This window comes from Mesoplodon densirostris, chromosome 18, assembly GCF_025265405.1.
Source record: "Mesoplodon densirostris isolate mMesDen1 chromosome 18, mMesDen1 primary haplotype, whole genome shotgun sequence".
Lineage (NCBI taxonomy): Eukaryota > Metazoa > Chordata > Mammalia > Artiodactyla > Ziphiidae > Mesoplodon > Mesoplodon densirostris.
In genome coordinates this window covers 47,200,418-47,225,691 of record NC_082678.1, presented here as the reverse complement: position 1 = coordinate 47,225,691, position 25,274 = coordinate 47,200,418, and the positions used below count along the sequence as shown (strand labels likewise).

At 49.9% G+C, this 25,274-nt stretch overlaps 1 protein-coding gene across 1 annotated transcript; it reads right to left on the bottom strand.

Annotated features, from left to right (window-relative positions):
- Nucleotides 1-689: 689 nt before the first annotated feature.
- Nucleotides 690-8,144, bottom strand: CCDC92B (coiled-coil domain containing 92B). Its single transcript, XM_060080365.1, has 3 exons — nucleotides 8,000-8,144; nucleotides 3,639-3,686; nucleotides 690-1,282 (listed from the first exon to the last, which is right to left on the bottom strand). The coding sequence occupies exons 1-3, from the start codon at nucleotides 8,127-8,129 to the stop codon at nucleotides 690-692; spliced, it is 771 nt and encodes a 256-aa protein (XP_059936348.1). The 5' UTR covers nucleotides 8,130-8,144.
- Between the last annotated feature and the right edge of the window lie 17,130 nt (nucleotides 8,145-25,274).

Here is a 25,274-nt window from a genome sequence, read left to right as displayed (position 1 = left end):
GCTAATTTCCAGAAGTTCAAACTTCAATAAGTCCACACTTGCCCCACCAGAGGCTCTGGAGGAGGCGACTTCTAAAGTGTTCCGTGCTCACCTGTAAGGACCTATCAGCAGGGTAGGGGGTAGGAGAAGCGGCTTCCAAGGTAAAGGTCCAGCCTCTAGACCCCAGCCCGAACCTCCCCTTGGAGGAAGGCTCGGCGGGAAGGGCAACCGTGGGGGGCTGGGGGAGGCCGCAGAGGGGAGCTGGAAGGCCTAAGGATGCGAAGGGCCACTCTGGTTCCTTTCCGTAGGCCGCCCAGGCTTCCCCCTCCCGCCAAATGATTGTCAGCTTTCCCGGGGCAGGGCGTGACCCCCGCCCCTTCCCCTCCCAGTGGCAGGGTGGGGACCAGATAAAGATCGGTACTGTGAGTCCTCTCCTAGAAAAAGGATGCATTCGCTGGGCCCCGCGGAGGAGGTCCCCGGCGGGAGGGGAGAGCTCAAAGCTTCGGCGTTGTTGGCAAATACAAAAGGCGGGGGCGGCTGGGACGGGCGGAGGAGCGGGGGAGCAGGGGCCGCCTCCGCCCGCTTCCTGGGGGAGGACCGGCTGCCTCAGCCCCTGGGAGCCGCCCGCGCGGCCCGAGCTGCGTCCCTAGTCGGGCCCCGGGCCCACCTTCCCCCGCTCCCCGCCCCGCCCCTCCCCGCCGGCCCCGCGCTTACTCCGGGTCCGCCGGCGCACTGGGCGGGCTGGGCGCGGCCGGCGGGGTGGCTTGGTCAGGGGGCTCCTGGGGAGGCGGCTGGCGCGGGCTGCGGCCACTGGGCCGCGGGGGCCTCCGGGCGTAGAGGAAGAGCGCGGGGTCTGGCATGGCATCGGCGTCGTCCGGGGCGCCGGCCGAGCGCTCCCGGGCGGCCCAGTCCCGGCCGGGGCCCTTGGCGGCGGCCTCGGCTGCGGGCGGGCGGCGGGCCCGCTGTGCGCGCCGGCGGATCCGGGGCTCGGCGGCGGCGGCGGCGCCGGGGCCCGGGCGCGGAGTCTGCAGTTTCTGGCGCGCCGCGTGCAGCTGGCAGGAGAGGTAGGCGGCCGCCTCGGTGTGCTTCTGCAACTCAGTGCCCAGCACGGTGGCTCGGTGGCTGCGGCGACGCAGCTCCTCCAGGAAGCGGCGCTCCTCGGCGCGCAGGCTGCAGCGCAGCGCCGACACGAGCGCCTCGCGCTGCGCCACCTCCCGCCGCAGCTGCGCGTTGGCCGCCGCCCGCGCCGCCAGCTGTGACTCCAGCTCGCGGCACTTGCTCTCCAGCTCCCGGGACGCCAACTCTGGGCAGGGGAGAGGGAGGGGAGAGTGAGGGTCCCCGCCTGGCTGTACCTGAACAGCTCACCGATCCTCGGAGCGAAGCCCGGCACCGCCCCGACTGCACGTCCTGCGACGCTCGCCCTCACTCCCCACGTGCCTGCGACGCTGGCCTGCCTTTTTCCTCCTCGAGGCCCTTGCACCTATCTTGCCTTCTGTTTGGCCACTCTGATTCTTCAGTGCAACCCTTAAGTTTAAGTGCAAATCCTTCCCTGACCATTTATTCACTCCATGACTGTTTGTTGAGCCCTGACTCTGTGCGTTGTATTAGGCATTGTGGGTATGGTGGATAGTAAAACATTCCTCACGAAGCTCACAGCAAGCATAGTGGGAGAAGTATGTTACATAACCACAAAAGAATGTGAGGTTGCATCTGTGACACGTGCCAATACCACGACTGTAACAGGAGACTGTGACTTAATCAGGGAAGGCTTCTCAGCCGAAGAGCAACTTGGGCTAGGATCTGACAGGTGAATAGGAATTAAGTAGTGAACAGGGGAGAGAAGGGTGCTTCGGATAGAGGGTATGACTTGTGCAAAAGCCCCGTAGCAGGAGAGACATACAAGGACAAGGGACTGAAAGAACTGGGAGTGTGAGCAGAAAAGGGGAGTCAGTGTGCTGCGAACCTTGTTTCCTTCATAAAGAGCACTTATTACATTTTGCGGGGTTTTTTTAAACTTGTTTATTGTTTGCCTTTGCCCACTGCATTGGGTTTCAAACCTGGATGTACACTGGAACCATCCAGAGAGCTTTAAAAAATAGTTTCCTGGGCCCTATCAAAGTATCAAGTACTGGGAAAGGGTACTTATTGAATCTTCCCTGGTGATTCTGATGTACCCCCAGGGTTGAGGACCCCTACCTCCTGGATCATAAACTCCATTTCAGCAGGGTCTGTATCCCAGGACTGGCACATGTGAGTGAGAATGGTGACAAAGGGTAGGTAAAAGGTGACTCTGGAGGGGATATGAAAACCACCAAGTGATTTTCATATAAAAGGAGGACAAGGAAAGAGAGCTCTCAAGCCCACTGAGAGAGAAAATAAAAACCAGGACACTGGGGCAGTGCCTTGAGCCCAGATGACCCCAAAAGCCCTTTCAGAGGAAGGACAGTAGGTGGAGTAAAAGCTACTATTGTCACAGAACTGTTCTTGCATGGTGTCTGGGATATGTGACCCCTTCCTCCAAGCACGTAGGCACAAAGAGGCCGCCCATGACTGCCACTTAAAGCGGTTGGCAGAATTAGTTCAGGCCATAAGTGCTTAGATGTTTATGCATGACATGCAAAGCAGTTAGTAGGACTCCTAGCATTTTACCTTAACCTTAAACTTCCAGCCTTCCCCGTGCCTAACTCTTGGTCCTGTAGCTGTTGATCTATAAGTAGCACATCAATATGGCAGGGAGCCCATTCTTAAAACCCTCCTGGCCAAGAAATACTGCTTTTGTGATTCATTTTAAATCAAGCATTTACTGAGTCCCTCTGCATGTCAGGTAATGTGCTTGCACTGAGAGACAGTGGGTGACACCCAGTCCTAGTTCTCAGAGATCGTATAATCTGGAGATTAAGATCTCAACAATGCAGCCCCTTCCATTTAAAACCATTAATTGTGGCAAAAAAGCAAGGAACCGATTTTGCCATCTTAACCATTTTTTAAGTGTACAGTAGTGTTAATATACTCACATTGTTGTGCAACAGATCTCTAGAATTTTTTCATCTTGCAAAACTGAAACTCTATACTCATTGAACAACATCTCCCCACACCACTCCCCATTTTATGGGTGAAGTAATAATCTATAAACAAATACTTTAGTGGAGTTTCTACAACGGCAAGAAGTCATGCTTTTGTAAAACGAAGAATTTGCTAATGTGCATGTGTCTCTGCTCCTCCTCTAGACTATGTTCCTTGAAGTCAAAGACCCCATATTGCCATCGTGTTGAATCTTGACACTCAGCATCTTGGAGGGTGTGGACACGGACTGTGAGAATCACTTGTGCAAGGATGCGAAGGATTAGGGAGGTGGGTCACGAATGAAGTCAGCCATGTGGACTTCCTGGACACCATCTCCTTCCTGCTTTCATTTTCCCACTTTGGACAGAGACAGGGGTAGAGGGCACTACGTATGGTGGTGCAGGTTGTTCATTGCACAAGGTCACCCAGCTGAGTGGGCAAATGCACTCACTCAATAAGCTGCACTCACTCAATGAGCTGAGGAGTGGCTGCACTCACTCAATAAGCTGAGGAGTGGCTGTCCCCAAGTCTGGACCAGGGGTGGAGAAGGCTTGGGTCCTAAGTGGTGGGGAAAAGGTGACCACTTGTCCTCTTACCTTGTTGGTGAGATTGGGCCTCTTTCATTTCCAGGTCATGGGTCAGTTCTGGGGGCAGAGATAAGAAAAGGCAGTCGTGTGTATGTTAGAGATAGAGAGAAAGAGTATGTGTGTGAGATCAGGAATCACAGACCAGTAAAATTGTCAATAAGGATTCTCAGAAACCATCTAAACTATCTCCCCTCCATACTTATTTTACTGCAGCCCAGAGAGGGAAAGAGATGAAAGAGAGGTGTCAGAGGCATAGCCTGAGCCCAATCTAGCTGATTCTAAGCCCAGAGATCTTTCCAGTGTAAGCTTTGTGGCCTGGATTTGGGGGTTAGTTCAACCCTTGTGGGACTGAGGCTTGCTTTTAGGGCTGGGGGGGCAGTATTTGCCCCTTCCCAGAGGTGATGTACAAATACTTAACATGCCAACCCATCAGAGCCAGCCTGGAGGACCCCTGCTGCCCAGGGCACATTCTCTTTACTGTTTAGTTGGTGGGTCTGGGAAGGCTGGAGTGTCCTGGGCTGCTTGGGGACACTAAAGGGGGATTCAGGGCAGTGGCTATTGACCAATAGGACACGTGCGTTTCACTGTTGTCACAGCGAGTACTGCTGAGCCTGTGCTCTTTTCTGAACATCAGCCCTGCCCTTTCTAAGCTCTGGTTCCGCCACTTTCCGCAGGGCAGGGAGAAGAGCTTCAAGGAGGACAGCGCCACCTGGTGAAGCAAAGCCTGCATGGCGCTCGGCTGGGCGCTGAGCGGGCGGGGCGGGGCAGCCAAGGGCACTGGTGCAGGAGCAGTTTCCTCCTCTGCCTGCCTGTCTTCCCGGTCCCCAACCCTTAGATCCCAGAATGCCCCATCCCTCAGCCAGCTGGGTTTGATCATTTTTCCAGCCCACTCCCCATTCCCCCCAACTCCATCAGGGCTCAGGGGCTGGGAGGGGGGCAGGAGGGAGCCCAGGAACCGCAGCTGCCTATGATGGAGGGCACCTGCTCAGGAGCACCTGGGTGTACCTGCAGGGATGCAGCCTGGTGCCCAAAGGGAGAAGGTGTGAACGTGGGGGTGGGGAAGGTAGCAGATCTCTGGGTCCACTGCCCAGCAGCACCAACAGAGAGAGACTCACCCTGTGGGCCCTCTGTCTGCCCCTCCTTGCTGCCCTCACCAGGCTCTTCTAGGGACTAGGGGCTTTTCTGGAGGTGCCTTCTCTGGGGAGGCCAACAGTTGCCAGGAGACAGACAGCCTGGAGTGCCTGGGCCTTTTGCTGTGACCGGAGCCTGAACCTCCTCCCTGGGGTCCCTGGGAGAACTCTGATGCTTCCACCCCACCAGGGCTTCCTGGGGCCAGCTTGGCCCCTCCTCCAAGGCCCTGTGATGTAACCCAAGAGGCCCAGGACTAGGTTTGGGGATGTAGCCCAAGGGACTCTGGCTCTGTCACTAACTGCCTGTGGGCTTGTTTCTCCTTAGCCCTTAACCACTAGAGTTGGGAGGGGGGAACAGAGCCCCAGCTGGGCTCCACTCCCCCATCCATCAAGTTTCCCTGCCCATCTTCCAGCGAGGGTCCCCATGGTTTAGATGAGTGCGCTGTGAGGTCAGACACACTGTGTGGCCTCAGGCCAGTGACAGCACCTCTCTGAGCCTCAGTCTCCCCATCTATGAAATGGGAACGAAGTTGCACCCACCTCACAAGGGGCTGTTGCTAAGATTAAATGAGACAAAAGAAATAAAGGGCTCAAGCTTGGGCTGAGTTGGCTCTTGTTATCATCCAAGCTACCTCCGCAACCACAGCACATTTACCCACCTCTCAAGCCCCTTCATTTTGAGTTGTCACGCAAGTTCTTCCCAAAGGCCTGCTCTCCTGGTTCCTACACCAGCCCCTCCCCACTCTTATCCTTTTCCCACCCGCTGGGTCCCTCTTTAATCTCCTTTCTTAAAAAAAAGTTATTTATCTATTTATTTTTGGCTGCATTGGGTCCTCGTTGCTGTGCGTGGGCTTTCTCTAGTTGCAGTGCATGGGCTTCTCATCGCGCTGGCTTCTCTTGTTGCAGAGCATGGGCTCTAGGCGCACGGGCTTCAGTAGTTGTGGCTCGCAGGCCCTAGAACACAGGCTCAGTAATTGTGGCGAACAGGCTTAGTTGCTCCGCGGCATGTGGGATCTTACCGGACCAGGGCTCGAACCCGTGTCCCCTGCATTGGCAGGCGGATTCTTAACCACTGCGCCACCAGGGAAGCCCCAATCTCTTTTTTTAAAATCGCCTTTGTCCTGCTCTCTTTTCCTCCTCACTCCCCCAACCTTTGGAGGAAGGGCCTTATTCAGTCATTTCAGCCCCAAGAGTGGCTGCTCCAGGCCAACCTGGAGTTATTTTTATCCCCTGAATCAATACCCAAGAGGCCGCGGGCCCACACTTGTCTGAGAAGTGTGGTGGGGGCTGAGGGATCTCCATTCCTGCCTTTTCCACTTTCTTGGGATCCTGGCCTGTGTCCTGAGTGGAAGGACCCAGGTCTTCAGAATTAGGGCTAAGCAAAAAGAAATTAGAGGAAGAGCTACAGGGTCTTAGGGTTCACTCGTGTCAATTTTCCTTTAATGTTATTACTGCAATGAAAAAGTAGCATCAGGCAGGGGTGAGATGGTGTGGGTCATCCCTCCCCCTGGGCTGGCCTCTGCTGCCTGCCAGGCTTTGGGGGAGATGGCAGGGAGCCTGGTCTTGGCAAATGGCAGCTGAATCTGTATATGGAGCTGAAAGTCAGGACTGCTGGCTTCTCATGCCATAAAGTGAGAAGCCAGGCAGGTCACTTGAACCTTCTGGGCCTCAGTTTCCCTCTGGGGAATGGGGAGTCTTCCATGAGCAGGGGATGGCAGGGAGGTAGAAATCTGAGCATGTTGAGAGAATGGGCAGAAAGCAACAGAGGCATCACAACTGGAAGTGTGGAGCTCTGGGTTCTAATCCTGGCTCTGACACTAACATTGTGACTCTCTCTCTCTGGGCCTCAGTTTACCTATTTGTACAATGAAGAGGTTGGGCTGTTCCAGATGAGACATTGAACGAATCATTGGCTCTAAAGCCTGCACTTGAAGACTCTGCCCGGGTGAGCATTGGGGCCAGAGCCCAGCCTCTGAGAAGGCTACACAGCTGAGGCTTGAGGTCCAAGAGCGGAGGTCAGGCATGCGATTTACATCATCCTTGGCACCTCCCTCTGTCCTACTTACAAATCCAATTGGTTGCCAGGTCCCTTCCTTCAATCTGCCTCCCACTGGTCCTCCCCTTTCCATCCCCCTTCATCTCTCCCCTGGACCTGTCACTAGTCTCCCTGCCTCCTTCTCCCACCAATTCATCTGCCATACAACTGCTGGATTGAGTTTTTCTTTTTTTTTTTTTTAAGTTTTATTTATTTTTGGCTGTGTTGGGTCTTCGTTGCTGTGTGCTGGCTTCCTTTAGTTGTAGAGAGCGGGGGCTACTCATTGCGGTGGCTTCTCGTTGCACAGCACGGGCTCTAGGTGCGTGGGCTTCAGTAGTTGTGACTCGCAGGCTCTAGAGTGCAGGCTCAGTAGTTGTGGCGCACGGGCTTAGTTGCTCCGTGGCACATGGGATCTTCTTGGACCAGGGCTCGAACCCATGTCCCCTGCATTGGCAGGTGGATTTTTAACCACTGCGCCACCAGGGAAGTCCTTGGCAGGCGGATTCTTAACCACTGCGCAACCAGGGAAGTCCCCCGGATTGAGTTTCTTAATGTAGCATGATTCTGCTCAAAAATCTTCAGTGGCTCCCTACGACCCAGGAGGACTTCTTAGCTGTCCTGATATTGGTCAAAGTCTTCCAAAATCTGTCTGCAACCGTTATTTCCCGGCAGCTTTAAGCACAGCATTATCCAGTCAAATAGAGCTTTTCATGAGCTTTCGGTTTCCTACCTTCTGGATGTTGCCATGCTGTTCCTTTCATTTGGAAAGCTTTCTCCACCCTCGTTGCCCCGTAATATCTCAGCATGTCTAAATCTTACTCAGCTCTCAGGGAGAGGAAGTGCTCCCTCCTCTGGGGAGCGTGGGATGCCTGGTCTCCTCCTCCATCACCCACGCTTCAAGCTGGACATGATCCTGCCCGTGAACTCCTGTCAGCCCTCTTCATTTTTTGCGTATCTTTAGATTACCTGTTGGTGTGTGTGTGTCTCCCCAACTAGACTGAGGGCTTCTTAGGGCTGGGAGGTGCTTGATGAACATTTTGTATCTCACTTCCCTAAGATTCAGTTTCCTCACCAAGAAAGAGGGGTGATCGAACACCTGCCTGGCAGGATTGTTAAGAGGCTTAGAGAGGCTCACGGTGGACACCCCATCAGGGAGAGTGCTTATGACGATGACAGTCGCCCCCCGCCATCCCTCCAGGCCTCACCTGAGCAGCGTTTCTGTAGCCTCAGGATTTCCAGGTGCAGGTCTCGCAGCAGGGCCATCTGTTCTTTTTTCAGGAAGCTGATGTGGCGTTGCACACTCTGGATCTGATGCTCCAGGGACACGGTATCCATGGCAACCCAGGCCTGGGCCCCACCTGGGGAGGATGACAAGGTGAACCCACATCTTCCGGGCCCATCCACCCTGCCAACCTTCAGGTCCTTTCAATTGTCTCCTTCAGTCTGGGGTCCTGTTGTACCAGGGAGATGATTCTGTCACTGAAGTCATTTGTATTTACTAACTGAAGCTTCATAAACAAGCGGTGTGTTGGCAGGAAGTATAATTATTCCCATTTAACAGATGAAGAACCAGAGGCTCAGAGGGAAATGGCTTTACTCCCTTGCCCCCGTGTAACTTTAGCCTCTTCTGTATCTCTGAGAGGAAAACAAATGGGGCAGCAAAGTCAGTAAAGAGAGACAGACATTTGGGTTCTAGTCTGCTTCTTCACAAGCTGTGTGACTTTGGGCAAGCCCTCTCCCTCTCTAGGCTCTCGGTTTTCTCCTGGGTAAAATTAGGGAATTGTGGAGAGGATGAATGCTGAAGCCTCTCCAGCTCTGCCATCCCTCAAGCATCCCTGCTCAAGGGTGACCATCAATTGGCAGGGCAGTGTGATGGTTAGAGCACAACCCTCCGCCAATTCAATTCCATTTCTCTGATTTAACCTCAGCCCAGGGCTCTGGGCTCTTCCATGTCACAGAAGAGGAAGATCTGATGAATATTTTATTAATACTGATCCTGTGGGCTGAAGGCAGGTGGTGAGTCCCTTTTTCCAAGAGGAATGGGGGAGGGTCATATGGAGACCTAAGCAGTAGATCCACGGTAGAAGCTTATGACACTGTGATGGGAGAGGGAGGCTTGCATCCCTGAATCCTAATGATGGCCTGACTTTTCAGCGCTCTCTGAGGATCAGCGTCTTGGAAAAGCATAGGCAGAGGGCAAAAACAGGAGGCAGAGGGCAGCAGAAGCCGAGACCTCTGGATTCCAGGATTCAGAGCTCATGCCTTCTCTGCCAGGGACTCCCAAAGCTTGTGACGGCCCTTCCTCCACCTGCTCTAGGAATTCCCTGGCCAGAGGAGAGGAAAACCAGTTGATGGATTGTTCTGTTCAGCAATGGTCCCCTTGAAACAGGCTTTCTGGTAACCCTCTGCAAAGCAAGATTTTCATTTGTAGGGTCACATCCAGCAGGTGCACCTGAGAACCTCACATTCATAGGTTCCTCTCTTGGGGCCCCCCTTCCCTTGTACCTGTATGGCCTCCCTAATCCAACCAAATGGGCTTTCACTTCAGCAGGGGGTGGCCCTTTGGCCTGTGGGAATCACTGGTTACATTTACTGACCATCTGCTATGTTTAGGGAACTTTATGCATATTATCTTACTTCTGCCAACCACTCTTCAGTAGGTATCACCACCTCCATTTCACAAGCAAAGAAACAGACTCAGAGTTGAAGTGACTTGTGCCAGTTCACAGGTTCAGTAAGTGGCAGCAGATCCAATTCTCCAACCAAGTCTTTTGAATCCAAAGAAGTTTCCCAGTATTTACACTGAAAACAGCCCTGGGTTTGAATCCTAGGTTTTTCGGTTCCCTGCTGTGTGACTTTGGGCAAGGAAGTTAACCTCTCTAAACCTTGCTTCCCCTCTCTGTAAAATGAGGCTACTAATAGTAACAGTCCTAGGATAGTTGAGAGGGTTAAATGAAATTAGAAATTGTAGAGCATTTAGCACAGAACCTGGCTCGATCAATGCCTCATCCCTTCTCCTCCCCATTTAATGTGTGAGTAGGTTAATCCCTGCCCTGATTTGCCCATTTGTTCATCATTCATTCATTCAATGATCTACTATTACCAACCACTGTGCTGGGTACAGGGACATAATGATGAACAAAACAGTATTCCTGCTTTCTGCTCTCATGGAGCTCACAGGGCCAGAGAAGAGAATCAAACAAATAAACAGGTACATCAAACAAACAAATAACACAAATAAGTTTACAGTTACAATCTGTAAGTGCTGTGAAAGAAACCTGCAGGGTAACGTTGAAAGAATATAAAGTGGGACCTAGTTTAGATCTGGGGTCAGGGAAGGTATCTTTGTGGAAATGATTTTAGGCTGAGGGACTTCCCTGGTGGCGCAGTGGATAAGAATCTGCGCTCCCAGTGCAGGGGGCCCGGGTTCGATCCCTGGTTAGGGAACTAGGTCCCACACTCATGCCGCAACTAAGAGTTCACGTGACACAGCTGAGGAGCCCGTGTGCCGCAACTAAGGAGCCCATGAGCCACAACTAAGGAGCCCACGTGCTGCAACGAAGACCTGGTGCAACCAGATAAATATTAAAAAAAAAAAGAAATGATTTTAGGCTGAGACCTTGTGGCAGGCAGAATTCCAAGGTGGTCCCCAAGATTCCCAGCCCCTGATATATACCCTCTAACATTATCCCCTCCCCTTGGGTGTGGGTGGGATTGTGAATATGATAGATTTCATTCCTCTGATTAGGTTATATGACAAAGGTGAAGGATTTTACAGATGTAATTAAGGTCTCCAATCAGTTGACTTTGAGTTAAAAACAAAAGGAAGGTTATTCTGGGTGGGCCAGGTTCTAAGGGCCCTTGCTATAGGAAGAGATCTGAAGCGTGAGAGAAATTTGGCTTCTGGCCTAGAAGGGGTAAACTGCTATGCTGTGAGACAGCCTGTGCAGGAAGCCATAGGCAAGAACCTGAGCGAGGCCTCTAGTAGCTGAGAATGGTCCCTGATTGACAGCCAGCAAGAAAATGGGGACTCCAGTCCTACAGCTGCAGGGAAGTAAATACTGCCAACAACCTAAGGTATCTTGGAAACGGATCTTTCCCTAGTTGAGCCTTCAGAGGAGGATGCAGCCCTACCTTGATTTCAGCCTTAGGAGACCCTGAGTGGAGGACCCAAGTAAAAGGTGCCAGACTTCTGATCCTTGGGAACTGTGAGATAATAAATTTATGCAGCAATAGAAAACTAATACAGACTTGAAAGAGGGGTAGGAGGTAGTCAGAAGACTAAAGGGAAGAGCATTCCACACAGGGAACAGCATCTGTGAAGGCCCAGAGATAGAATAATGATAGCTTACATTTACTGAGTGCCTACTATGTGCCAGGCTTTGCGCTAAGTGCTTTATGTGGTCTTTTTGAGGAACGGAGACATTACCACTGCTGGTGAAGTTAAAGTGTAAGGTATTAGCGGAGAGTTGCAGGAAGTGAGGTTAGGAAGTGAAAGATCACACAGGGACTTAAAACTGTGTTAAGAATTTTGGACTAATGCTAAATGAATCGGGAAGTTATTAAAGGATTTTAAGCAGGAGATGGACGTGATACCATTTGCATTTTCAAAAGATCACTGGCTGTTGTGGGGAGGGCAGATTAGAGGGGGCAGAGTGGATGTGGGGAGGTCAGCTGGGGAAATGTAGCAGTTATTAAGGTGAGAGATGACAAAGGCCTGGACCGGATGATGGAGGTGGAGTTGGAGACAACTCCAGGTGTATTTTGTGGGTAGAACTGGCAGGATGAGGGGATGGGTTGGATTAGATCATGATGATGGGGAAGGGGATTTCCAGGATATCTCCCAGTTTTCCAGTTTGGGAAACTCAAGTATGAAGACACTTTTGCTGGATCTTTCCCCATTTCTTCATCTTTCATGCTGGACCTCTTTCACATTCGACCTCTTCTATAATCACTCCTTCCATGATCTCATCCAATCCAATGGCTGTAAATGCTATTTATATGCTGACCCCTAAACTAAATCTCCTAATACCTCCACGTGGATGTCTAATAGGTCCCTCAAACTTACAAGGTTCAATACTGAACTCTTATGATCCCTCCTGCAAGCCTGCTCTGGCCCAGTGTTCGCTATCTTGATAAAGGGTACTTGGTTGCTCAGGCCAAAAACTTAGGAGTCATCTTTGATTCCTTTCTTTTTTCTTCCTTTTTTTTAAAATTTGTGTTTGGCTGTGTTGGGTCTTTGTTGCTGCTTGTGGGCTTTCTCTAGTTGCGGAGAGGAGTAGTTGTAGCACATGGGCTTAGTTGCTCCGCGGCATATGGGATCTTCCCGGACCAGGGATCAAACCCATATCCCCTGCATTGGCGGGCAGATTCTTAACCACTGCGCCACCAGGGAAGCCCTGGCCTCACTGCTTTTTATTCAATTTGCCAAGCATACTGGAGCCTCAGGGACTTTCCCTCTGCCAGGAATGTCCTTCTTCAGGATACCCTCAGGGTCCATTCCCTCCCTACATTCAGGACTCTGACCCAGGGCCCTTCTCTGATTGCCTGATTTAAAATAGAACTCTTGGGAATTCCTTGGCAGTCCAGTGGTTAGGACATTGTGCTTCTACTGCTGGGGGCCCAGGTCTGTTCCCTGATGGGGGAACTACAATCCCTCAAGCCGCATGGCACAGCCAAAACAAACAAACAAAGAAACCAAAAAATGGAACACTCTGTCACTCTCCATTCCCCTAATCTGCATTGTTTTTTTTCCCATGAACTTACCACCACAAGAATATATAACGGTCTTCCCTGGTGGCGCAGTGGTTGAGAATCTGCCTGCTAATGCAGGGGACACGGGTTCGAGCCCTAGGCTGGGAAGATCCCACATGCCACGGCGCAACTAGGCCATTGAGCCACAACTACTGAGCCTGCGCGTCTGGAGCCTGTGCTCCGCGACAAGAGAGGCCGCGATAGTGAGAGGCCCGCGCACCGCAATGAAGAGTGGCCCCCGCTTGCCACAACTAGAGAAAGCCCTCGCACAGAAACAAAGACCCAACACAGCCAAAAATAAATAAATAAATAAATAAAAGCCAAGCATTTGAAGCCCTTAAAAAAAAAAAAAAAAGAATGTATTACATTTTTGCTTATCTGTTTCCCCTGCCAGATTGTTGGCAACCCAAGGTGAAGGACTCTGTTTTGTTTCCTCCTGTTCCCTAGTAGCTAGCACAGAATCTGGCAAATAGGAGCTACTCAGTAAATATGTGTAGGATGCCTGAGTGAGTGAATCTGTCAAGCTGGGGCAGACTGATGGAGAACCAGATTTACAGAGAAGTTAAGTCTCAGCCCGAGACATGTTAGATTTGACATGCTCAGGAGACCTCAAACAAGGAGAAATAGATTTCAAGCAGGCAGTCAGTATACTGGTGCATAACTCAGGAGAAATAGGTGAGCTATGTCTGTGCTCTTGTATATCTATGTTGGGATGTGTGTGCCTCTGCACCTGTGCATATACTTGAGCCTGTGTGCATGCCTCAAGGAGTGCATGTATGTGTGTATGTGTGTTGGGGGAGGGTTCTTGCTTCTCTTGTATCTATGTGTCTGCTGTGCGTGCACCTGAGGGATGAAGGCGTGTGGGCCTACGCTTAGGATGAAGAGAGAAAATGTCTGTTCCTAGCTGCTGAAAAGCAAATGTTTCTGAAGAGTAAAAGCCCTTTCCACACAGCCCTGGAGACTGGACCCTGGCCACAGTGAGACGCTGAACCAAACAGCTGTTTCTGTGCCTTCCCAGAAGGACTTGAGTATTTGCTTCCAACTAGGCAGGCTGTTCTTCTCAGGGCAGAAATTTGGGTCACAAACGATCTTGGCAAATATTCTTTCTTAGACGGTATTGTTTAGTTTGTTTGGGGGAGGGCGGGGAATGGAGTGGGGAAGGGGGAACCAGGGACAACACAGATCTCTCTGTGTAGCTGGGGAATCACAGGCACTTCAGAAGGCCTGAGCCAGGAAAATGTCAGGTTTTTGCATAGAAATGCAGTGCTCGAAGCTCCAGACGTCAGAAAATGCTCCTGCCTGAGGACTTGGTCCAGGCCAGTGGCAGCAGATGAAGGGTTAGAGCTATCAGTGCCATCTTCTCCCCGCACCCAGCCTGAGATGCCCAAACTCACAGATTACAGTGCTTGGTGAGAAGGGTCCCTCACCTCTGTCCACTGTCCCGACCACTTCAGGGCCTGCATTGTTTATGCTGCCCACCTTCTCCTTGTGCTCCTAGTTCTCTCTTTGAATTTTCTCGTTTGATAAAAAAAGTTCACTTAAAAAAAGTGTCATTAAGAATAAAAAAGGGGCTTCCCTGGTGGCGCAGTGGTTGAGAGTCCGCCTGCCGATGCAGGGGACGCGGGTTCGTGCCCCGGTCCGGGAAGATCCCACATGCCGCGGAGCGGCTGGGCCCGTGAGTCATGGCCGCTGAGCCTGCGCGTCCGGAGCCTGTGCTCCGCGGCGGGAGAGGCCACAACAGTGAGAGGCCCGCGTACCACAAAAAATAAATAAATAAATAAATAATAAAAAAGGACCTGTAACACAGGCCTCACAATTTATAGAGTTAATTCCAAGTACTTTTGATATGCCTCTCATCTGTTTGAAAGTTATCAATATTTTTCCTTCTTGGGGAAGCTGGTGGGAGAAACCTTCTGTGCTCAGGTCCCCAACCACTGACAAAGTGTCAGGCCCAGGAACTCTGTGACCCTGGTACAGTTCTGACTTTCTAAGGCCTGGGCTCCTGATCTCTGAAAATGACCTCACCTCCTGCTTGTCTCTGGAGCTTATGGGTACCCACTTCCTTCCCCAGCTATCTATCTACCACAGACTGGGCAAGGAGGAAACTGTAGTTCTCTCTCCTCTCCAGTTCATACAGCTCCTTGGGTTGAAAGAACCACACAAAGTACAGAATCATCGTACTCAGGGCTCAGAGGGGCCCTCAAAATCATCGTACTCAGGGCTCAGAGGGGCCCTCAGAATCGCTGCAATCAGTGTTTTTCAAAATTTGCTGCATAGAGCCCCGGAGTTCTGCAAAGGGGTCTCAGATGTGGCCAAAAGGTTTGAAGGCAAAAGATAGGACTGGAAGCTTTGCTATGTTTATTCCTCTTTAATATGGTGGGCTTGTGCATACAAATTAATCGGAGAAAGGGCTTCCACTAACCAAAAGTTTGAAAACCACTTATGTAGTCCAAATTTTCCTTGAGTGGCTAACCATCCTCCCTTCGTCTGCTCCATGTCCCTTGGTCTCTGCTGCCCCCGTCTCTCCCTCAGGCAGACACCGTGGCTGGGAGATGAAGCACAACTGAATCCTCTTGCTTTCTGCTTACGTGGAGTTTGCACTGTCTGCCACCCCGCAGCCCCTAACTGCTTCTCTTGTCCCAGTTTCAATTTCATTCTTGGTGTTTCTCTTCTCTTTGGGATTGAAAATATTTATTGAGTCAACAACAACTCTGAACACTAAAATACCCACATTTTGTTAAAATTCTTTAAGTATGAATTCTTGTTTCAAGGAGAAAGTTAAACTTATGTTTATCATTCTTATAGCCAGGGCAGGTATATTAGATAAGACAGGCATGGTAATAAATGGATAAATAAATGAATTAATATATTCTTTACTTTTCCTAGTCATTATTCCTCTTCACTACCTGATTCTGAGGCCTAGGGTAGGAGAGCAGGAACTCAAGAAGTCTTTCTCAGACATGGATACACAGGTAATAATATTTATAATAATCATCAGCGGAATTCCCTGGCGGTCCAGTGGTTAGAACTCTGCACTTACACGGCAGGGGCCCCAGGTTCGATCCCTGGTCGGGGAACTGAGATCCCGAAAGCTGTGCAGCCAAGTTAAAAAAAACAAAGAAAAAAAACCATCACTGCACAGGTAATAATACCTATAAAATAACAATAAATGGCTGGCACTGCTCTTAGCATTTTATGTATATTAACTCATTTATTTATTTACTTATTTTTTTTTTTTTGGCTGTGCAGTTTGCGGGATCTTAGTTCCCTGACCAGGGACTGAATCCGGGCCCTCTGCAGTGAGAGCACCCAGTCCTAACCACTGAACCACCAGGGAACTTCCTAACTCATTTATCTTTACAACAACCCTGCATTGAAGGTCCTATTAGTATATCCACTCCATAGATGAGGAAGCAGAGGCTCAGAGAGGTTAAGAAGTTTGTGCAACACATACAACTACAGTGCCTGGCAACTAGGATCTCTCCACTGGGTGCTCACCGGGGCATTCAAGGCCCTTCACAATCTAAACACAGTGCACATCTGCAGTCTGAACTCCTCTTTCAGATTCTACCTCTTGCTGCTACCCGTGGACATCCCCTCACAATCCCCACCCTATCTCTGCCTCCCGAAACCTGACCCATCCTTCAAGGCCCTGCTCAGATGCTACCTTTCCCATGAAGCCTTCCCTGGCCCACCATGCTGGGAAGACTCTCTCCTGCCTTTGTGTTTCCCAGGCATTCTGCCTTGTATCATATTATGCTGTGTGTGTGTGCATGCCCCCCGTGTGTGTGTGTGCAAACCTGGCTCTAAGCCATAAGCTTCCTGAGGGCAGGGCCTCACCAGGCCAAGTCAGTACACGTATTAAAAAATAATTACTCCCCCCCCCACAACCTCCCCAAGTCCTTGGCTTTCCTGGGGACTTGCGTTGGGAACAAAAAGTCAGTCCTTGACAAATGTCTGAGACTCTCTGCCAGGTGGGGTCATTTGGCCAGTTGTGGAGCCACAATTCTCCGGTGGTCTTGTGGTCTTCTCCACTCTGGGGCCCCTCATCCCCCAATACCTCTAGGCTATGGCTCCCCTCTCTACTGAAGATCCCAGGAGCCCCGACCTCAGTGGAGCTGAAGATCCAGGGACACGGGGAGTGGTATGTATGGGGAAACTGGAGCCCCCGCCCCCTTCAGTCTTAATGTTCTGCCCTGATTATGCCTCGAATATGACTCCCAGAGAAGGCAGCGGGGGATGTGGAGACGAAGGAGGACGGCGAAGAGAGGTACCTAGGGAGGGCAGGGGAAGGCAGGCAGAAGGAAAGATACGCGTGGTGGGAGGTGGCGGTGGCTCGACCTCGGGCCGCTCTGGACTCTTCGCCAGGGCCAGGAAGGGCCCGAGTCTGGGCGGCGGAGGACAACTTCTGCCAGCAGCCCGCGGGTCCTGTCCGTCTCCCGCGCTGTGGTGCGCAGCCCCGCGCCAGCCCTCCCGGGGGAGCTGGAGCCCGGGTCGTGCCGTTCCCCACCCGGGGCCATCCGGGCGCCCACCCCCACGCCCACCGGCCTCCTCACCTTCGGGACCTGAGGGAGCGACGGGCCAGCGGAGCCCTGAGTCCGGGCCGGTCTGGGTTGGGGGAGGCGCTGTTCTTCCCCGCGCTAGCTGCGCCCGGGGTTCCGCAGCACCCGCCCGGGCTGTGGCGCCATCAGCTACTGCGAGGCTGCAGGGCGGTCGGGCCCGGGCTCCTGGGGGCTCCCGAGCGCCGAGGGGGGTCCGGGGCGGGCTCCAGGCGTAAACACCCAGCAACGTGACCGGAACTGGCGAACGAGCAGTAGGGGGGAAGGGGGGGCGGGAGAGATAAGGGGGGAAGGGAGGGACCTGGGACTGGCGAGGAGGGGCCGTGGGCGGGGCGGGGGGAGGGGAGGCTGGCTGAGCGCGGTCGGGGGAGGGGGAATCCCGGGAGTCCCGGGAGCCCCGGGAGCCAGGCCTAAGGACCCCGGCGGGCTGCCGAACTCGCGGAGCCGGCTTTGCCTGGAAGCTGGAAGGGAAACCCGGGGAACCCGCCGGCCACTTGGAGAGCAAGGGCGCGGCGGGCGTATCAGCACCGCGGACAGCGCCCAGGCCCGCAGGCCGCGATCCGCTCCTCCCCTCTGCCCACCCCCTGGGGTAGAAACCAGAGACAGTGACCCCCACTGGCCCAGGGAAGGGTTGGGGTTGGGGGGTGAGCTGCCCAGGGGTCAGAAAATCTACCCTGTGCCTCAGATCTGTCGCAAGCTGTGTGACCTTGGGTGAGTCACATCACCTCTCTGGGTGGCAGTTAATAAGACGTCCCCTTTCCCTCTATTTGAGGGGCCCCCAAACCAAGAGAAGATCCTTTTAAAACCCTAATTAAAGTCCAGAACATTGGGGTTGATCCGTTTTCACTGTACATGGGAGGCTTCTGGACCGGACTGCTTGGCTTCTAATTCTGGGTCTACCAGTACCTTCCTCCTTCTCGGACCCCAGTCTCCTCATCTGTAAAATGGGGTAATGTTGGTCTACACGGCTCATAAGATCTTTGGGTTGTTGTGAGGTTTAAATGAACTAATACATGTAAAGTACATACAACAGTGCTGAGTGCTCAGTAGGCATTCTTGCTCATGATGGCAAGGGACCAGGTGGCACTGAGTGAGTGGCAGATGGTTCAGAGTCCCCTCTGGGTGAGTCATTTCCATCCCTGCCTTCAGGGACTGGAGGAAGGGGCTGAGGGGCTTCAGACTAAAGGGCTGGTCTGGCTTTTCCCACTCTGCTGCCGGCCGAATACTTCCTTCCCTACCCCCCTGGGCCAAATATCCAGAGAAATCTTTTACCTTTGTCTCCAGAACTGGGAGACCTTTGCATGAGGGCCTTGGAGAAGGTCCCAACGACTCATCAAAGGTCATCCTGCCTTTTCTCTATGGATCCCTTTGCTCCCGGTCCTTCCTAGTCAACTTTCAAACCTTAACTGGACTTGAGCGTCAATGGATAAAAGCTTTAGCTGCTCTTGGCAGATTCTCAAAAAATTGAAATTACTCTCTTAGTTGGCTTGACAGGCAGTGGGGTTCAAAGGCAACTCAAGTCCCACCCTGTGGTAACTCTAGCTTCTAGCTGTGCTGAAGTTAGCTCCTCTTCACCCCATCTCCCCTGAGGAAACCCCTGGGAGAGGAGCAGAAAGGCCAGCCCAGTCCTGCTGCTTCGTCCCTTGCTATCCCTCCTGGGGCAGCATTCCTGGGCCATGTATTGTGAGTGTGTCTCCAGCAGGGCTATGGGTCTGATAAACCATTGATTTACCAGTTCTGATGAACTAACCCCTCAATTTCATGAGATATTGGTAAGAAGGCTGAAAGGTATGTCTTGTATCCCCAGAAGACATGTGGTATGAAGCACCTGAAAACCTGGGCTCTGGTCTGAGCTCTATTACTTACTAGTTAGGTAATTCTGGGGAAGGCTTAACCTCTCTGAGCTCCAGTTCCTCCTTCAAATAGTAAAAAAGGAAAAGCAACATCTACTCTGCCAACAGGATCATTGTGGGGTTGTCATGAGGTGAGAGTGAAGGGGCTTTGTAAAGTGCATGCAGATGCAATTGTTATAACCAGGACCCAAATGTTTTTCTCCTTGATCGGTATCAAGATGGATCCTGGAGGTACGTCCCTGGTGTCACAGTGGTTAAGAATCTGTGTGCCAATGCAGGGGACACAAGTTCGAGCCCTGGTCCGGGAAGATCCCACATGCCACGGAGCAAGTAAGCCCATGCACCACAACTACTGAGCCTGCACTCTAGAGCCCACGAGCCACAGCTACTGAGCCCGTGTGCCACAACTACCGAAGCCCGCGTGCCTAGAGCCCATGCTCCACAACAAGAGAAGTCACCACAATGAGAAGCCCACACACCACAACAAAGAGTAGCTCCCACTCACCACAACTAGGGAAAGCCCGTGCACAGCAACAACGAGGACCCAATGCAGGCAAAAGTAAATAAATTAAAAAAAAAAAAAAAAAAGAATCCGCCTTCCAGTGCAGGGGACGCGGGTTTGATCCCTGATCAGGGAACTAAGATCCCACATGTCGCGGGGCAACTAAGCCCACGCACCACAACGAAAAATCCCGTATGCCGCAACTAAGACCCGACACAGCCAAAAAAAAAAAAAAAAGATGGATCCTAGGACTCTGGCTTTTCACCAGCTGAAGCAAACAGCTCCAGATGCCTGTCTGATAGGTGGCCATGCCTGGTCATGGGGGGCTCCAGCCTTGCCACAAGAAGTGCTTCTGACAGAGTCCTGCACTGGGCCAAGCTCCCAGCTGGGCCCCTAGGGCTGTCCGTGGGACACTTGCAGGAAGAAGATCCACACGTGAGACAACAAAAGATGTGCACAAAAGCATCCAAGGAATAACTGAAAATGATGAACCAGCAGAGCTAGGGCTTAAGCTTTTGGGCAAGGAGACTTTGAGGTGCCTCCTTGGAGGAGGTTAACAATCAGTCAACACACAGAGGACAGTAATACTGAGCAAAGCTGACTGCATGGTCCTATACCTGACATTACGGGGAGACCCAGAGACATATTATGACATATGGAGATTATGATATTGTGGATGATGATGTTGATAATAACACTTATTATGCATGTCCTATATGCCAAGCCATCCACTAAATACTTAAAAAATCATATTTCTATTTTCAAAATTAAATGTGTAACCAAGTCAAAGAAAACTAAATTGTATAAAAAGTGTACATCAGGCCTCAGAAGTAACATTATTTTGAGCTGAGCACTTTACCCACATAATCTCATTGAAACTTCAGAGAAATCCTACTGGAAAGGTTTATTTCCATTTGTAGGTAGAGAAAATGAGGCTCAAGAGAGGCTAAATTTGATACCACCCAGCTTGTAAGCAGCAGAGCCAGGATTCAAACTCCAGCCCGATCAAGGCCAGAGGTGGGGGACTTCCCTAATGGCGCAGTGGTTAAGACTCCATGCTCCCAATGCAGTGGGCCGGGGTTCGATCCCTGGTCAGGGAACTAGATCCCACATGCATGCCGCAACTAAGAGTTTGCATGCCACAACTAAGGAGCCCGCGTGCTGCAACTAAGACCCGGTGCAACCGAATAAATAAATAAATAAAATAAAATAAAATGAGTGGGCTTAAAAAAAAAAAAGCCAGAGGTGGGCTTCATCAGGCCCCTCAGAGAGGAGGTGACTCCAGCAGTGGCAGAAGGCACCGACAGTGGTAACAGCTCTGCATTGGTCAGTGTCCTGGCAGGGAACAGACAGCACATTTAAAATGAATCATTTGAAGGGAGTTAAGGGACTATCTACAAGGTTGTGGGACAGAGTTTAAGAATAAAGGATAGGCAGAGATGTTACCATCCCTAGGCCTGGAGGGACAGGAGAAGGCAGTTATGAGAATTCAGAAAGGATGGGTATGGGGAGAGGGCTACCTGGCAGGAGCTGTGGCTTTCCTTAAAATGAAACATCTGACCCACAGGGACCTGCGAGGGAGCTGAGGAATAAATATCCCAGCCTCACTCTCCTCTTTCCTCCCCATCTCCTGCTGGCGCCTTCTCCAGCCAGTCCCAATCAGAAGCCAGAATTTAAGGGAGTCCATTGACACTGCTTGCATAGGTTGACTTCCTGGGACACAAGCAGAGTAGAGAAAGGTGTGGAAAGGTTCTGGAGGAAGGAGATATCAGGCACAACCTTCCTCAACTTGGGCCCCATTTGCTGTTCTCTGCCAGGCTGCTGCCCACTGAGTGCTCCAGCAATGGTGGACACCAAGATGCTCTAAACAGGGGGGCAGGTGACAGCATTACAGGGATACCCTCTTTTCTTCAAAGACTCTGGCCATCTGTCCTGACCCCAAAAGACCACCCAATCTGGGTCCCTTGGGATGCTGTGGCTAGAGGGATTGGGAGCTCTGGGACTGGAGACCCAACCAGAAGTTACGGTGGATAAGCCTTTTAGTCAGCTTACGTTAAGAATGAAAGATCAAACTAGGGTAAGGCTGCACTCTGCTCAGGGGTGAAATGGCTGATTTGGATAAAATGGTCCCTAAAATCTCAGCTCTGACTTTTGGAGTTTGAGATCATTCCTCAACCACAAGCATGGCAACAGGAATGAGCTCTCTCTCTGTGTGTGTGTGTGTGTGTGTGTGTGTGTGTGTGTGTGTGTGTGTACTAGACCACAATTCAGCCTCAGACACATCCCCTCTGCCTCAGCCCTGCCCACATCCTCCTCTTTCTAGGGCAGAGAGCTCAGATGCTCACCCAACAGACTTCACTGAAGGGATCCTGAGAGGTTCCACCGCCTGTGCCTGAAGTTCTTCCATTTCAAACCACTTTCCATGATCTCGGGCAGTTCTTTCTCCCCAGTTCTTTCATGATCTGGTGTAATTGTGGCCACTTTTTTCCTTAATTTTTCCCTAACTTTGTATTAGCTCTGCCACATGTAATGCTCCACATTTTGCCTTAAACGTACCACTTCCTTCAGCCAATTCTTTTAAATATTGTGTTTTATTACAGAAGCATTAGAATTATACTTCAGAAAGGTTGGGAAATGCAGTAACAAAAATCTACCTGTAATCCTACTGCCCTAGTGCAACTAGTATTATTTTTGTGTATTATCTTCTAGTTTGTTCGTATGAATGATGATTTACCTAGTCATCTTCATGGCATATCTGATTTTTTTTTTTGCCATGCCATGCAATCTGTGGGATCTCAGTTCTCTGACCAGGGATTGAACCCGGGCCACAGCAGTGAAAGTCCAGAGTCCTAACCATTGGGCCACCAGGGAACTCCCTGGCATATCTGTTTTTTTTACACATATTATATCACAACTTTTCCCCCCCATGTTTCTGTGGAGTCTTCACAATGCTTGCAGTCTCTTGAAGATAATTGGCTCTTTGTGGCTGGCTGTTGTCTTTTATTTGTTTGAAATACACTATCATTTTTTAATTATTTAAAAAATTTTTAAAGAAGATAAAGAGCTCATAATCTCACCACCCAGATAGTACAGAATTATATACAGACTATGCAGACAATTCTTAAAAATACTTAAAAAAAAAAGACATACTGATACTTATAAAAGTAAAAACTTCCTCATCCTCCATCTTCAACTTCTCTGCCCAAAGTTTTCCACCATTAACAAATTCTGTGTATACGTACACAGACATGCTTTTTTTTTTTTTTCCTTTTTTTTTTTTTTTTGCGGTACGCGGGCCTCTCACTGCTGTGGCCTCTCCCGTTGCGGAGCACAGGCTCCGGACGTGCAGGCTCAGCGGCCATGGCTCATGGGCCCAGCCGCTCCGCGGCATGTGGGATCTTCCCGGACCGGGGCACGAACCCGCGCCCCCTGCATCGGCAGGCGGACTCTCAACCACTGCGCCACCAGGGGAGCCCTTTTTTTTTCATTTTTAAGGAACTGACATCATATAGCACCTCACCCTGTTCTGTATTGTTTTTTTTTTTTTTCCACTTGTATGTTGGAAATCTCCTAAAAATCATTAAATGTTTTCATTCACCAATCGATGCCTATGTATCAAAATTAAAATTTTTTCCCACATTATTCATTGTAGAAAACTTAGGAATTTTTGATAAGTAAAGATATAAAAACAAAATTGTCCACTTATACCTTTTGGTCATAACAAATCCTAACATTCGGCATTAAAATTTTTATTATATAAAATCTTAATTATGTATAATTTAAACATCTTATTTTGTAGTCTGCTTTTTGGCTTAGCAATGTAGCATGAACATTTTTCTCCTGCTGCAGAGTGCTGTTCCACTATATTGATAAACTACAATGTACTCTATCCATTTTCATATTGTTGGATAATTAGATTGTTTCTATTTTTTAATGTTAAAAAAAGCCATGTGGCAAATATCTTGGTAGCTTATTCATTTGAAAAGTGACTTTTATTGTCTTTTTTCTTATTGCACATAATGTTTATTTAGAAGAATTAGAATATATGGAAAAGAAATAAAAGAAATAAAATAAAATAAAAATCACTATAACTTCACCCACCCAGAGATAAATCACTTTTTTACATATGTTCCTGTAGTTCTTCCAGATTTTTCTACAAATATCTTAATATATTTAGATCTACTTGGTAACATTTTTTTCATTTCAAAATATATCTTTTTTTTTCATGTCAATAAAAGGCTCTCTTAGTAGTTGTATAATATCCCATCATATGGACTTGCTTCTTCACTTAACTAATCTCCTGTTGGACTTTTGTGTTGTCTTCAGTTTTACTCTATTGCAAACAGTGTTGCAAGGGACATTCTTTTACAAAGACTCCCCCCAACACACCATTTCTAATTATCTCCTTAGGATGAATTCCAAAAAGAGAAATTACTAAGTCAAGAGAAATGCACATCTGATGGCTTTTGATCATACTGTCAAATTGCCATGCACAATAATTGAACCAATTTGTACACTGACCTCAGTCACGATTGGGAGAGCCTACTTCCCTTCTCCATACAAACCCTGCATGGTATAATTAACAGCACAAAAACAACCAACTGTTCCAAATTTGACAAGTAAAAAAATACCATCACATTTACATTTTCAAATATTTAATTTCCAGTAATATTGAAATTTAAAAATGTGTCTAGGGACATCCCTGGTGGCACAGTGGTTAGGAATCTGCCTTCCAATGCAAGGGACATGGGTTCCATCCCTGGTCTGGGAAGATCCCACATGCCACGGAGCAACTAAGCCCGTGCGCCACAACTACTGAGCCTGCTGGCCTAGAGCCCGTGCTCGGCAACAAGAGAAGCCACGGATTGAGAAGCCCACGCCCCGCAATGAAGAGTAGCCCCCGCTCACCGCAAGTAGAGAAAGCCTGTGTGCAGCAACAAAGACCCAACACAGCCAAAAATAAATAAATAAATATATTTTTAAAAAGTGTGTGTATTATCTATTTATATTTCTTCTGTGAATTGTTTGTTCACGTTCTTTGCCCATTTCTCTATTGGAGAATTTATCATTTCTTCTTCTTCTTCTTCTTATTTTTTTTTGCGTTACGCGGGCCTCTCACTGTTGTGGCCTCTCCCCTTGCGGAGCACAGGCTCCGGACGCGCAGGCTCAGCAGCCATGGCTCACGGGCCTAGCCGCTCCGCGGCATGTGGGATCCTCCCGGACCAGGGCACGAGCCCGTGTCCCCTGCATCTGCAGGCGGACTCTCAACCACTGCGCCACCAGGGAAGCCCCTATCATTTCTTATTTTTTATACTAAAAACTTTCAACATTTAAATTTTTTATTGTAGTAAAATGTACATAACATAGAATTTGCTATTGTAACTATTCTTAAGTGTACAGTTTAATGGCATTAAATACATTCACATTGTTGTGCAACCATTACCACTATCCATTTCTCGAATTCTTTTCATCTTGCAAAGCTGAAATGCTGTGTCCATTAAACAGTAACTGCCTACTCTTCCCTCCCTACCCCCAGACCTTGGCAACCATGATTCTACTTTCTGTCTCTAGAAATATAACTACTCTAGGAACCTCATATAAGTGAAATCATACAGTATTGTTCTTTTGTGACTTGCTTATTTCACTTAGCATAATATCTTCAAGGTTCATCCATGTTGTAGCATGTGTCAGAATTTCCTTCCTTTCTAAGGCTGAATAATATTCCATCATATGTGTAGACAACATTTTGCTTATCCATTAATCCATCCATGGATACTTGGGTTGCTTCCACTCCTTCGCTATTGTGAATAAC